This window comes from Takifugu rubripes, chromosome 16 (genome assembly GCF_901000725.2).
Source record: "Takifugu rubripes chromosome 16, fTakRub1.2, whole genome shotgun sequence".
Taxonomy (NCBI): Eukaryota; Metazoa; Chordata; class Actinopteri; order Tetraodontiformes; family Tetraodontidae; genus Takifugu; species Takifugu rubripes.
In genome coordinates this window covers 12,372,956-12,387,179 of record NC_042300.1, presented here as the reverse complement: position 1 = coordinate 12,387,179, position 14,224 = coordinate 12,372,956, and the positions used below count along the sequence as shown (strand labels likewise).

Genomic DNA, 14,224 nt, shown 5'->3' with positions numbered 1-14,224 from the left:
CAGGGTCTATTTTCAGATGTGTTTGTGTCATTATATTTCAGTTTTAACCTCATTTTATGAGTGCTGTTGGTTCTTCCAGATCAGAATAGTAACTCAGTGATAAATGATCAATATCTTTTTTTCAAACAACACTATAATTGAGTAGATCCAATCGCGTCTTTATGTCGTCGCTTCTTTAAAACACCTTCTAACAGTTGTAGGCTGCTACTATTCTGATCTTTTAATGTTCCAGTCGAGATCAAATCACATATCATTTATTTAAATGGGAATATTTTGATCTAAAATAATTATATGTCCCGGCAGGATGTGATTGATGAGGCATTTTTGTAGGACTGATTACAATTATAGTTACATTTGGTTCAAACTAAATGCTGAAAATCATTAATAAATGAAATGCTATTAGTACACAATTAATCTGCGCCCATGATAAATCACATTAGTTTCATCTGCTGCACTTTTTTAGGACAAGTTGACCCTTTTGAAGGTATCAAAATCTGTCCATAAATATTGAGAAAATATGACGCAGCGCCTCACAAGTGCGCGAACTCTGACCTCTAGTGGCCAAACTGTGTTCATGCAACCAGACGTTCAACCAACGCTTGTGTCCCGTGGAAGAAATGTTCAATGAATAACAGGTTTAAAGAACAATGTTTTCCATTCCTAAACATTTTAAATTAATGATTTTTAATTCATTAATCGTTACATGACTGTAAATTGACTTACTGCTGTGTAATCATGGCAGCTTTATGCTGTTATAGATAGTAATCTTTACATCAGTGAGATGACTTCCTAATGTACAACAATGCCAGTCACATTGAAAGGTTTACTGCTATTAATTATTAATATTAAACTACAGTATGCTCTAAAAATACATTTTGCACTCTAAATTTGAAAGTTAAATATAAAAACAAATAAATAACCATTAAGGTGCAGCAAGTGATTCCAAAAGGGTTTAAGAATAATTTGACTGTATCTATCAGAGTTGCCTGGATGTTTCATCAAAACTGTTGCAAAATATGTTTGTTTTTCTGATTTACATTTGTTGCCACTTTGAACCTGAATAACACGATTCAGTTGGTGCACATCAACCCTCACAATCATGTGTTTTCACTCAATAGATGGACCGAAAATAAATAAATACTATCCAGTTTCTCTCTCTGCCCTCACACACACACACACGCACACACACACACACACACACACACACACACACACACACACACACACACACACACACACACAGGACATGAATGTTTCAGAAGTACGTCTGTTCTCATGTTCTCTGGAATTACTCACTGCCAAATATTCACTGATTTAACCTACTCTAATTTTCTCTCTCTCTCTCTCTCACACACACACACACGCACGCACGCACGCACGCACACACACACACACACACACAGGGCATATGACTCTCAGCAGTGACAGATGTCCTGACAGTCTGGAGGTCTGCAGGCTCGGTCGTGGCTGCGGTCCTGCAGGGCTTTGACACACGATGTATCAGCATACATTTACACACGTCACACTAATAAGCTTCTATTTTTTTATTCACTGAAAGTTTTTCCCTTCAAGCAAGAATTTTTCGTGAGAAAAGCACATTTCTACCCGTTCTGACCCCAGTAAACGCGCTGCAACATGCAAATAACCCTTTTTGTTACTTCTTGTGTGATAATCTTTCGCTATTATCCCCAAACTCGATGCTACCGATTCATTATTAAAAATCACATTTATTTAATTTATGTTATAAACTTGAAGCAATAACCCGATTTATTTTGTTCGGAAAGGTTTTAATTGTAAGAATTCCAACCGTGTCTTCCAGGAGGTCTAAACACACCCTGGTGCAGTCACTCACGACCTGCAGGGTCACCAACGACCACTGGGTGGCGCTAGAGCACCACGTGAAGGTGACCAGCGAGTTTAGCCTTGATTTAACAACTAAATGTTCAGAATTTTAAAAGCAAAACTAAAACAGGGTAAACAATTGAATAGTTAACCGAATCATTGTTATATACAAGAAATGTAAATTGTTTGATTTTAAACACCTCAGTCACTTTAAGGGAATATAAAGAAGTATAAATATTAAATTAAAGATGGCTGGATTCAGGGTTGGGGAAATATGACTGATATAACTAATTAAAAGCTCGGGAGTTTTCACATAAAAGGCTCTTTTTCAGGATCCAGAGTGAATAATGGTGATTCTGGCCTCCTAAATTCTTGATCCTTAAAGGGAAGGTTCAGAGTGTGACTGAAGAGGGAAGAAGATCAAGTCCCGACCGGGATCACGACAGAAGTCCGAGGAAGAGGAAGGTTCCAGCCTCTGAAGAACTGGGATTTACAACTTTGGTCTCCCTGAATGTGGATCTCAAGCAGCTCTAAAGTCCCACAAAGCCCAGTTCGTATTTCGATAAAGGTCGGTCTCAGATGAGACTGAATCCCATGTCCATTGTACACTGAACGGCGACGCTGGGACCTTCCTCTGTGAATAATGGAGCTCAGTCGTTCATCGGTTCAGAGGAAGAACTCCAGCATCCATCTGCTGCTCCGGCCCGGAATGTTGAGGAATATTACAGCGTTTCCATGTTTATCATTCACGTCAGAGCAGATAAAAGTGCGACTGGGATACTTTGGGCACATATCTGCACGCACGCGCGTGCGTGCTCGTGTTCATCTCCTGTCCTCCAGTGACATCCATCAACCACCAAAGAGCCAATCTGTGGGTTCACGCACTAATTGGACGTGAGCTAATTAGGTGATTTTTTTAAAGCTAAAAGCTGAATAAAACGGCCATTTTCCCCGGTTACTGCTGAGTGGAAACACGTCAGTCAACTACCCGGCGAAGAGTGGAGGCGCGTGCTAGTATAATAGTGGATTAATAAAGGAATCTGCGTGAGACTGTGCGGGACTCGTGGGTGTAATGTGCAGGTACGAAAAGCCCGATCGACTGAATTAAAGCGCAGCCAGACTGTTGGAAATGTTGCTCAAACTGTGATTCATCATTAATGATCACTTCCGGTTGCATCCTCAGCGCGCGAGCTTCGTCCCAGGACTCTGAAATCACCGAGTGTTTGGGAGAAAACACCATCTGTCAAACCGGGAACACACTGGAACCTTGCTCTCGCTGCCTCCCCCGCTGTTATTTACCCACCTGAGGATGAGATGCTCAGATTCCCGACGACAAATGAGACACCCTAAACGCATCCTGCCTGACTCCGCGTGTTTGTGTCACGCGGGGAGCGTGACCTCTTTTTAAACGAGTAAAATATTAAAAGAGCAAATAGAACCTACAGAGAGCGGATGGATACACCGGCAGGCAGCTGCTCCCGGCTCCCTTTCATCATCACATATAGGCGTTTGTTCCCAGGTACAAATAAGCAGAGAAACCTGACAGAAGCCACAGGAAGTGAAAGAAAACGCCCACAAAGGAGGCGTTTGAACCCTCCTGCAGGTAAAACCTCTCTTCTCCCGCAACATTAAAAAGGCAACTCCGACTTTTTATAATTCCAACCCTCTGAACTCGTATGGATAATTCGCCCTCGCTGCCTTTGATCCGGCGGCGTCTTTATGCGCTCTGCTCGCGCTCCCACCTCTTCCTGTACACGCGCCGGCGCGCGCGTGCCGCAACTTAAAAACAGAGCAAATAGTAGTAACACGTAGCAACCGTCTTTATTGAACACCAGCGGGATTTGAACATATATATAGTTGAAAGCCTACGAGAAGGAGTCATTTAAATATTTATATATATCTTTACAAATGTTCATGAGTTTGTGTCGGCGGAAGTTGAGATCCGGAGCGAGTGTACAAAGATCGACATGCACGGGGAAGAGTAACCACGGCGACCGCGTGGTCACCTTTTACAAAATGGCTGATTTGGACCCTCCTTCTTCACACATTCACACCCTCACAAACATCCCAGGCTGTGGCAGCCGTCACGTTGCTATGGTGCCAAACACGTGGCCTTCAAAATAAAAGCAGTGTATGCAGGGTTGAGTCTCGAGAGCTTCATTTAATCTGTTGAAAATTTTCAGAAACGAGGTTTATTCCAGATTGCCGAGAAGCCAACTAGCCCCAAAGCTCAGAAACATAAAGGGGGTGTGTGGTGCTACGTCAGGGGCCCGGCGTCCATGTTTACTTCCTGTTTTCTTTGTGAATAAATAAACAAATAAAAGTCTGGGATGAGTCACAGCCGTCTCCGTGGCAAGGCTCCTCTTTTTCATCGCGCCCACGCACGCACGTGCACACACAGGTGGGTTATCGTCTTGCTTGGGACAGTTCAGGTTTATGTTACATTTCAACAAAGATAAATAAATGTCAATAAATAAGAATTGTCCCAAAGAAGAACAATCGTGGGAATTACAAACATCATCTCACCCGCACGCGCGCGCACACACACACACACACACACACACACACACACGCACACACACACACACACACACACACAGTCGTAAATGCAGCAGCGCTCCAAGGCACGGTGACCACTTGCTGGGATGCTACTCAGTCTTTTCGGTTTTCCCGTCTTTGCTCTGGGGCTCGGATGTTTTCCGGAGCTGCGTCTTCTCCGAGCTGTTGCTGATCTGCTGTTCGGTGGGGCCGCCTGTTTTCCCGCTCGAGTTCTTGTCCAGGTAGTTGAGCATCTCGCTCAGGACCGTCTGGAAGGTGCTGAGAGCTGCGCAGATCGCCGGCGTCCCAAACCCGTGTGTGATCAGACTGGTGGGAATAAAAACAAAACAACAGCTGTGAGAAGAAAACGTTGGTTCATCTGAGGAGCGGCGGCAGGAATCAGGCGTAGAGTTGCTGATTATACGCACAGCTGAAGCTCTTTTACATCTCTTTGTGTAATTTGTGCACTTAAAGACTAAATCCAAGTTTAATCCTCCTCAAAGGTTCTTTTAGTCTCACTAAATCCTGTAAAACACGCCGTTAACGTTATAAATGCGGGTTTCTACTTCCAGCCGACTGGCTGCTTTTTGCTCAGTGATGCAGGTTTGTTACCCTGAAATCATACGGAGTGTGTATCACCTGTATCCCCTGTATCACCTGTATCACCTGTATCCCCTGTATCACCTTTATGCCAGACTGACTCCATTGAGACCATTTCAGCCAATGGAAGCAACAGCACAAGACTGCAGGATAGCAGGTATCATCTGCATAGAATAGTAACTAAAACTGAGGATGTTGCAAATTCAGCCGATTTCCATCAAAGACAAATCTAGTTTGGATCCAGATCTTTTCTGTCATTAAAAATCTGATTTTTTTCTATCATTAAAAATCAGATCTTTTCTGTCATTAAAAATCTGATTTTTTCTATTATTAAAAATCTGATTTTTTCTATTATTAAAAATCTGATTTTTTTCTGTCATTAAAAATCTGATTTTTTTCTGTCATTAAAAATCTGATTTTTTTCTGTTATTAAAAATCAGATTTTTTTCTGTTATTAAATATCAGATTCTTTCTGTCATTAAAAAACAGATTTTTCTGTTATTAAATATCAATTTTTTTCTGTTATAATGTCATGAAACTAACTGACTTCATACAAATAAGCTAGCGGCCACCAAACCGACACAGAAGAAAGACTAGAGAGCAGGAAAATGTGACCCACTATTAATATAGATTAGTAATTAAATAAATAAATAAATGTAATTAGATTTTTTTAAACTGAAAAATAGATTTTTTGTTTTTTGCAGATATTTCAGGAAGTGATCATGTCTAATAAAATATTTTGACACGTACAGTAAAAGATGTTTCTCCCTCTGGCGGTTGCGTAATACCTGAAGTGTGTGAGGTGTCTCTGAATGTCCAGGTCCAGGATGGGGGTCGGTCTGGACGAGCCCAGAGGAGAGCGGTCTTGGCTCAGTAAGTCCTGGAACTCCTTACAGATTTGCCTGGCGGAGGGGGAGGGGGGGGGGGGGGGTTAACCATCTGTCACCAACACAACTGTCACAACTTTTGTTGTTGTTCTCTCCACCTTTCAGATCAACCCACATGGAAACTGTGGAACATCTTTTCTTCAAATCAGCTCATATGAAAATTGATGACAGGAGGGAAAGTTACATTTCCGGCTGGATAGAAAATCTTTTGTGGTATATTTATAGCGGTCCCCCCAGAGCAGCTTCAAGGCCACCGTAAAGGGCTTAAAACAACGCCAGCGAACAAAGACTCAAAATGGAGGTTGAGAGTGGAATCACGGATCATTTGGGATAAAATCCGGTTCACTCGTGTGACACTGAACTGGATGTGCGTCTTCTTACTTGGTTGCCAGAACCATTTTCTTGCGCGCGCTGTTTTCCTTGGGTTCGTTGTGTTGCCGTGCCAAATGTTCCCCCACCGCCTTACTGGGGAACTCCGTCTCACAGGTGTAGCCGAAGTCCCTCGCCAGGTGGAGCGCCTCCCCTGAGAGGAGCCGGGAGACGGCGCGTGAGAGAAACGCTCCCGGGCCGAAGGTGAGAAACAAGGTGTCTGAGAGGTGTCTGACCTTCCACCAGCGAGGTGAGCAGAGTGACGTTGGCGGCTTTCCGCCGCCCAGCGGGCAGGTTGAGGCCCAGGCGGTCCAACTTCTCCCGGAGACACCGTCCTCCGTTCTTAGACTTTGCTCTGTGGACAGAAGTCACACGGTTCCTCTTAATCGGGACGTCACGTTGCTCGCGTTCCCAGTCTACAAAGCCGCGTGTTTAATTATGTCTGGCTAATTAGCATGAAAGAAGGAGCTTTGTTGTACCAAAAGCATCGAATCAAAGAGTGTAAGATTAACACACAACAATTCATTACAGTATATATTAAATGTACTCGTCCCCTTGAGTTTCCTGCCTTTATACCTCATATCTTTCGCGTTCTATTCTAGGAACCACGCTCCCATGTCAGTTTCTAAACTTTTATGAGGAAAAACTTTAAAAAAGACTTTTTCAAAAAAAGTTTAAGCTAGTTTAGCTCATCGACACATGACCAACACGCAGGTGACAGCACGTTTCCCCTCGTTTCCCCTGCACACAGAAGCTTCATCCTGGAGGAACAGCCATGTTCTCCCATCTCATTAATCATACTGTGGCGTAAATTCCTGCATTTCTCCGGTTTCTTTGATCTTGCCGTGTTCTGGCCTGATCTCGCCAATAGCCTTTGCAGGTGTAGTGGAGCTACGGACCTCAGGTGTGTCTCACCTGCGCAGTATTCCGCCCAGTAGGGAGGCGTTGAGGCACTCTGGTGGGGACAGTCTTCTTTTGACCTCTGCAATGGTCACTTTGTACTTGGACGTGGAGCTGAGTAGCGACAGTCGTCCCGGGACAGAGCAGAACAGATCTGTAGGATTGACCACGCAGGTCCCCCCTGCACACACACACACACACACACACACACACACATGCACACACACACACACACACACACACACAAAGAGGTGTGTTAGCACCGTCATGCGTCTGCTGTCTGAGGGCTAATTGAAACAAAATGTCTGACACACTGTCGTCCATCAAGATTTCCACCAAGAACTGTCAACATATCAACATTTTAGCATGATTAGCATGATTAGCATCGTGTTATTGTGGTCGTCGTCTTTCAGAACCATTTTTTTGAAGGATAAACCAGAAAGAGCGCAGTTTTCAGCAGGTTTGTCTCAACAGATTTTGGATTTGAAAATGCCAGAAACAAACTCCTGTAATAATTCTGAGGTAACGAACACGAGGTCACCTGTGATTACAGCCTGTTCTTTCATCTCACAGACTCTGTGATGCTCTAATCATGCTAACCATGCTAACCACGAGGAGCCCTTTTATACCCATGGACATGTATTCAGATGTTTTATAGGTGTTTTTATCTCAGATGCAAAGGCAAAACAAAATCATTTTGATGGCCTTGAAAAACCTTGAAACAAGATGGAGAAACAACTGATGCACGTCTGAAGGTGATAATAAATATATGGCAACATAAAAAGCTCATGAGGTTTTGAAAGAGCGATGCAGTTAAAGCCATCTTCCCTAATGGAAACGTTGGGTTTTGCTCATAACACAACAGCTGCTTTAAGTCGCTCATCTCAAAAGGCTGTTGTTTACATTGTGCTTAGATCCTCTTGCACATCGAATACACACATTTATGTTTCTTCTGCAGCTCAATAGTGTTATGAGGAAACATCTTGGCTCTCAGGAGGACGACCCTCCCTTCAATCACCTCTCATTGTGAACTCCAGGCTCCTGAATATGTGAATAAATGATGGCGGCTGGGAGATGAAGGCTCGCCCACATTATTAATTGCATCTGAATCAGTGTTTGTGGCTCCTCCTGGAATATATCGACTGCTCGGAGTTAGGCCCGTTATTATTAAACTTTCACTGGCGCTAACGTCCCAAGCAGCTGAAACGCAAGGTTTCTGTCTGATGTACTGAAGGCTATATTCTATTATTAATCTGCCTCATTATCAAATCTAACAGCAGGGCGTGTCACTTTGTTAATAAGCTGATGGAACAAGAGGGGTGCCATTTTAGCCAGATAGAACGATGCTGCAGGCAGCTAAATTTGCTGCGTGGGCCAATCTTTCCCAGGGCAGAGTGGACAATCTGGCCACCAGCTCGGCTTCATCTCAGGATCGCATTTATTATCGCACTATTCTGCATAATTCTGCAGATTTAAGGCCACAGCAGCGTCCACCTTTCATTTCAAAGGTGTCAGGTTGTAGTCCAGCTGTGTGGGAGTTGTAGTCCAGCCAGGCTGTCAGTCATGCAGGTGGGAAGTGATGGACAGTGTTTTTAAAAGTGTGTGTGTGTGTGTGTGTGTGTGGACGTGCGACACCAACCAGGCAGACCTGTCTGTCAGACTCACGCGCCTTGACAGGGGCGCGCGCCTCTGAAAGCCGCGGGTTCACATCATATTAATTCCCCTAAAAATGTTTTGATTCAAAGTAGTTTGTATTTTACGTTGCCAAGGGCAATCGAAAAGAGCTATTGCCGGTAGTGCAGTGAGTGGAGCGCGCGGGCCCAGAGGCGATAACGGTATTTAAGCAACGGAGAGTAGCCTCGGGCAGCGGCGCGAGCGGCGGGCGGGATCACACGCGGAATCAAGCGCCTTTTACGAGTTTGCCACGAAAATTAAGGAAAAAGAGACACGGGCCAAATGTCACTCCACTCTTCTTCCCACAACAATGTTTACTGCCGCCACAAAATAAATAAAGAAAAATAAATAAACGACATATCGCGCAGCGAAAAGGCGAGTGCGCGCCAGACCGCGTGGCGGAGGCGCGCCGCGATGCGTGGTGCTGCGGTTACAGCGCTAAAGAAGGGTGATTAAAAACACAGACGACTCCTCCTAAGTAGGATCCGCGTTTCTTGACTGGTTTTCTTTTGAAAAAAGGTTGTGTGAATATTCATGGCGCCAAAGCCGCAGTCAGAAAGAACAACATTAATATGATCTCGGCTGAATCCGGGGCCCCGCGCGGCATTAGCATATCAAAGCGTCCGCCCGAGGCGAGAGAAGCTATCGATACGGGAGCGGGAGGTAAAGCAAAGATTATTGGTTGTGATGGTTGCGGCGGCTGAGCTCAGGGCCAAATACGGCGCACCATTAACCGAAAGTGATGGTGAAGGGATTCCCGCGTCAATCCGAGAGAAAAGCCCCAACACCGAGGCAGAGCTGATGAAAAATTAAACCCGAGACCCAGCCTCCATCTCTGGGTGGAAAAAAAAAAAGACTGCAGACCCGCACTCAGAAATCCAGACTTTGATGGAGCCACAGCAGCGCGTTAAAGCCAGACTCGGGGGGAAATGGGCCGGGCCGCCATGTGATGACGCGGGGCCGAGGCCGCTGCTGCACCCCTGAACCGTGCACGTCCTCCTAAATGGAGGTTAACACTACAGCCCCTGTAAACCTTCACAGAAAACACAATTATTCCACTGTTGGCTTTAAATTACGACCCACAAGACGGGGAAATAACCACACGTATAAACACCCAACGAATAAAAGCGACACTGGTTCATCTCTTAATTAGATTGACGCTGTTTTCTAAAATATAATTCAAATTGATTTAATAATTTCGATTTTATAGGCGAGTTCGAAAAATAGGCCATTGAAATAAATAAATATTTGTGTGGTTTTTTTTGAGTGGAATCATCAGATTAAGGTGGATGTGAGAGGCCTGTTAATATGAATATCACATCATAATTGTGTTTAGAATGAAAACAAAGGGAGATGACGTCGCCTCCAAAGGAAGCGTTTAGCTCTGACAGGATGTGTGGGTTTCATCAGTGTCATTTCAATCCGGACTTTGTGACATTTTAATTTCCTCCAGAAGAAACCAAAAAGAAAGAATTCGCGTGGCGTGACGGGTGCGTGAGTGACAGTGCGTTTCAGGAAAAAAGGGGCGCGTTAAAACGGGCGCGACAGCGGGTCCGTGCCCGCTTTAACATGCTGACAGGAGACAACACGGGCGTGTTCCGCCTGTTTGTCCGCCTGCAGCTCGCTGTCGTGCGTGTGTTCGCGGCCTCCGGAACAAGAAGAGACGACAGACGAGCGGGGCCTTACCTCTGCGGATGACGCCCCCTTGGCCGTTCAGCACCAGCCCGCACTGCGCCTCCACGGAGCCCTGCGGAGACAAGCCCTCGTTAGGAGGCTGGAAACGAGCCGCCGCCGCTGGAGCCGCGCGGGCTCCACGGGCGGCGGCTTGATGTTCACGCGGACGCCACTGTGCACGTTAGAGCCTTTGTGTTGACAGTTCTGCACAGTTATTTTAAAGGAAGCGTTTCATCCAGCGTGAATTATCTCTCCTTTTTTGTTGAAGCATGAACATATAATAAGTCCCAATATTGGCTTCAAGAAGCAGACTTATTTCGTTTGGTGGTACTTTTAGTTCATCAATATCTGCATGACCTTGAGCTGTTTGGGTCAACATGTCCAGCGTTCGTTTTTATGGTTTTGTTTCGTCATTGGCGACACGGGTATTTGCCGTAACTGCCCCACATAACTGCCCCAACCTCCGACCAATTACAGCGAGCGTTGTTGGAAGGTGCGGCTCCATGGTGAACGGATGCTCTCACGGCTCTCGAGCCCAACTCACCCATACTGACATGAGATGTTCTGCAGCCACCAACCTGTTGGGAGCCACGAACGAGCCCGCGCGTGTAAAAACCTGTTACCGCCGCCATCTTGATCCGTTTCACTCACGTGCTATCAACAATGTCATCACGAGAGAAGAACACGGTCTTTTTTTATATATATATATAAATTCTGCAAACACGCAATCCCCCTCCTTTCTCCAGCCTCGAGGCCAGGCCCACGCGGAAGCCCCTGATTAAAATAAACCTGAAAAGAGGAGCTTGTTGTTAACCAGCTCCTCTCTGTTTCTTTTCTTCTATTCCGAAGCTAAAGTGATTATAAAATCAATATACAAAACGCAGAGGTCTTGCATGAATTAGCTTAGTGACGGGAGAAAGGTGTGGCAGCTGCTTTTGTTCACCATGAAAATCTCTTTAGCGCGCTCAAAGATGCACGAGACCGCGCGCATCTGTTCGCCCATACATCCGTCTCGTGCAAGCTCAGGTTCACGAGCCGCTTCTTTCTTTATTTCAATAAAAGGTTAAACCTGTGCGCTCGGAAAACCCCCGAAAGATTAACAAGAAAATATACCATTCGTCCAAACAATAACGCACCAACATATGGACAAAAATAATACGACGTAAAAATGGAATTTAAAAATATGCGCGTGGTAATTTTAAACCAATATTATAAAGACCACGCCATAATGTGTGTGTGATCATATTATTATGCCCTCATAAGTTTTATAATAATATGTTTTAAAATATTTTACGAAAATAAATATAGTTCAGTCAAATTTTACGTGCGATCCTTAAATTTAATTTCTACTAGAGGCCTCATAATTATAATACAATTGCAGTGGGCCACATTTAAAATAAAACATCAAATTATTTAAAATACAATTAGATGGGGCATAAGTGTGTATTTTAGATTTAAAGTATTTTTATTTTTAAAGTCGGCTGATTGTTTTTATTGTTTTATTTTATTTTCTTTATTTTAACTAGTTAACCCAAGTGAAATTATGCGCCTCCGTCCTAAACACTGTTTAAGTGTCGCCGTGGTTAAAGCAGCTCAGATGTCGCTGCGTAAAGTAACAAAGTTGATTGACGTTAAGTCTGTAATTGGATAAACTACGGTGCTTTATGGCGCTCGAGCCGCCCATTGTGTCCCGAACCCCGATCCGTTAATCCGCCCTTAACCGGAGAATAGAGCAACCAGCGGCTTTTCTCTGCCCCGGCGCACACGCTCACACGCGCTCCCTCTTTCACACACATACACACGCGTTCTCATCTTGACCATTTCTTTACATCGGGAGAATTATGTAAAAATATGGGTCACGTGTGCTTGAGGAGAAATAAAGGGCGGATTTCTCAATAGGATTGTATAGACTGTCAGTCAATTAACCTTTAGAAAAAGGCCCGTCTTCCAGGGGCGCTGCGCCGCCTGGACCTGACATTTACTCAGCCTGATGTACGGTCACGTTTGGGTTGGCAACAACATGATCCCGGTATCATTTAGTCCTCAGCAGAACAGGGCGGGCTGGACCCGAGAGCTGAGCCTGGTCCGGGCAGATGAGGCAGACATCTGCATCCCCTGCTCTTAAAAAATTAGGAATTGTGGCGTTGCTGTACAATAAAGGGAGAGTGTGTGTGTGGGGTGTGTGTGTGTGTGTGTGTGTGTGTGGGGGGGGGGGGGGGGGTGTTCAATTGTTGGCCACTGGGGCAGGGGTCTCACATGGGTCCGACAGCCTTGAACAGAGCTAAATGAGTTGTGAAGAGGGCGATCGGCAGCCGCGGGTACCTGCAGGTCGTCTGAGGCGGACGCGGACAGACCCAGGCCGGCGCCGGGTAGCAGCCTCTGGTCCGGGTGGTGCATGCCGACGCCGTAGGCCTGGGAGCCGTGTGACGTCATCAGCGAGAGATCATGGCGCCGGTAAGCGTCGAGGCAGCCGAGCTCGCGCCGCTGCTGCTCGTCCAGGCACGAGGACTTGAGCGCCGAGCGCGCGCTGTGCAGGTTGATGAAGTCGGCCGGTTCTCCATGGTGGATCTGCTGGTAGTACTGACCCGAGTGCAGCGAGTTTAGCCCGTAGGCCTCCGGGGCGACGGCGGGGTGAGAGTGCTGGAACTCGTAGTGGAAGGACTGGTGGTGGAGGGGCGGGTACTGGTGGTTGGCCGAGAAATAGGGCGAGGCGAACTCCGTGCCCGCCGGCGCCGGGTAGGTGAGCGGGGAGGAGGAGGAGTAGGCGACCGAGGAATTGGCCACGGACTCCAGGCACCCGAGCTGCATGAGCCGGTAGCTGTTTGATCCGTCGTGACGTATCTGCGAGATAATAAAGAGACGTGGAAATATATGAGCCGTGTCATTTAGCATCAGCCGGCGCCTCCGCTGTCGCTGCCTCCCAAACACACTCTTAAAAAACACACACCCGACTCACACACTCAAAGCGTTTTTTCCCACTTGAAACCACCTGAAGGAGATGTCACATCCACGCGCCCGGGAGGGGAACGAGCAGCAACAGGAGCCGGCTCCTTCCCCTCCTCCGGCGCGTCTGTCACGCCGCTGTACACGACTCGCTGTTTCACACTATCATTCTTGCTATTGATCATTATTATTATCTTTATTATTAAAGCCAGCCTCCAGTAGCTTTGCTGTCCCTGCTCCGGTTCACTCTGAACGGGGGGAGCAGGAGCCACATCGGCGCGTTCCGCCCTGAAATGTTCTAATCACACTATAAACCCATTCATACAATTGTTGGAAGAGCCATTTTCACTCGGGTCGTTTCTCCATTCATACACACTGGTTGTAAGATGTATATATATATATATTTTTTTTAAAATCTATATTAAAGCGCAGAAATTTACTGCATAAAACAAACGTGCATTTATTTCTAAAAAAAAAAAAGTCCTTGTTAATTTCATGAACTAAAAGATGCGCCTACCTCTGCGTCGTGGACAAGTCCAGGGAAGGTCGCTGACATTGTGCTTTCTCCAATGTAGCCCAGTTTTTTCCCCTCCGCTTTCGGTGTCGGTCGAATGGTGGTAAAATCGTGTTAAAATCCCGAAAAGGGCGAAAAGAAGTGGAAAAGTCCCCCTGTGCGCGCGCTGGGTTTAGGGCAGAAAGCTGGCGGAACGCGAGCGTCTCCCCTCTGCACGGACGGGGCTGGCGCACGGATTTTGTACTTGCAGGGTATTTCTCGGCTGATGTCGTAGGTCCCTTGG

At 45.9% G+C, this 14,224-nt stretch overlaps 1 protein-coding gene across 2 annotated transcripts; it reads right to left on the bottom strand.

Moving 5' to 3' along the window:
* Nucleotides 1-3,644: 3,644 nt before the first annotated feature.
* tfap2d (transcription factor AP-2 delta (activating enhancer binding protein 2 delta)) lies at nucleotides 3,645-14,154 on the bottom strand. Of its 2 annotated transcripts, XR_003891318.1 has the most exons (9): nucleotides 13,945-14,154; nucleotides 12,807-13,325; nucleotides 10,497-10,557; nucleotides 7,152-7,317; nucleotides 6,473-6,591; nucleotides 6,249-6,390; nucleotides 5,769-5,882; nucleotides 4,411-4,707; nucleotides 3,645-4,380 (listed from the first exon to the last, which is right to left on the bottom strand). XR_003891318.1 is itself a non-coding variant. In XM_003971909.2 (8 exons), exons 1-8 carry the CDS (start codon nucleotides 13,981-13,983, stop codon nucleotides 4,491-4,493), a joined length of 1,377 nt encoding a protein of 458 aa, XP_003971958.1. In that variant the 5' UTR covers nucleotides 13,984-14,154; the 3' UTR covers nucleotides 3,645-4,490. The 2 variants fall into 2 exon arrangements, 1 of the variants encoding a protein (XP_003971958.1); XM_003971909.2 differs by having other exon boundaries at nucleotides 3,645-4,707.
* Nucleotides 14,155-14,224: the final 70 nt, after the last annotated feature.

Excerpts from the sequence above, each read along its gene's own strand:
- tfap2d (XM_003971909.2), bottom strand. The coding sequence starts at position 13,983 with ATGTCAGCGACCTTCCCTGGACTTGTCCACGACGCAGAG. Across the intron at positions 10,558-12,806 it reads CCGCCTCAGACGACCTGCAG|GGCTCCGTGGAGGCGCAGTG; the intron begins GTACCCGCGGCT and ends TTGTCTCCGCAG. Across the intron at positions 5,883-6,248 it reads AAAATGGTTCTGGCAACCAA|GCAAATCTGTAAGGAGTTCC; the intron begins GTAAGAAGACGC and ends CCCCTCCGCCAG.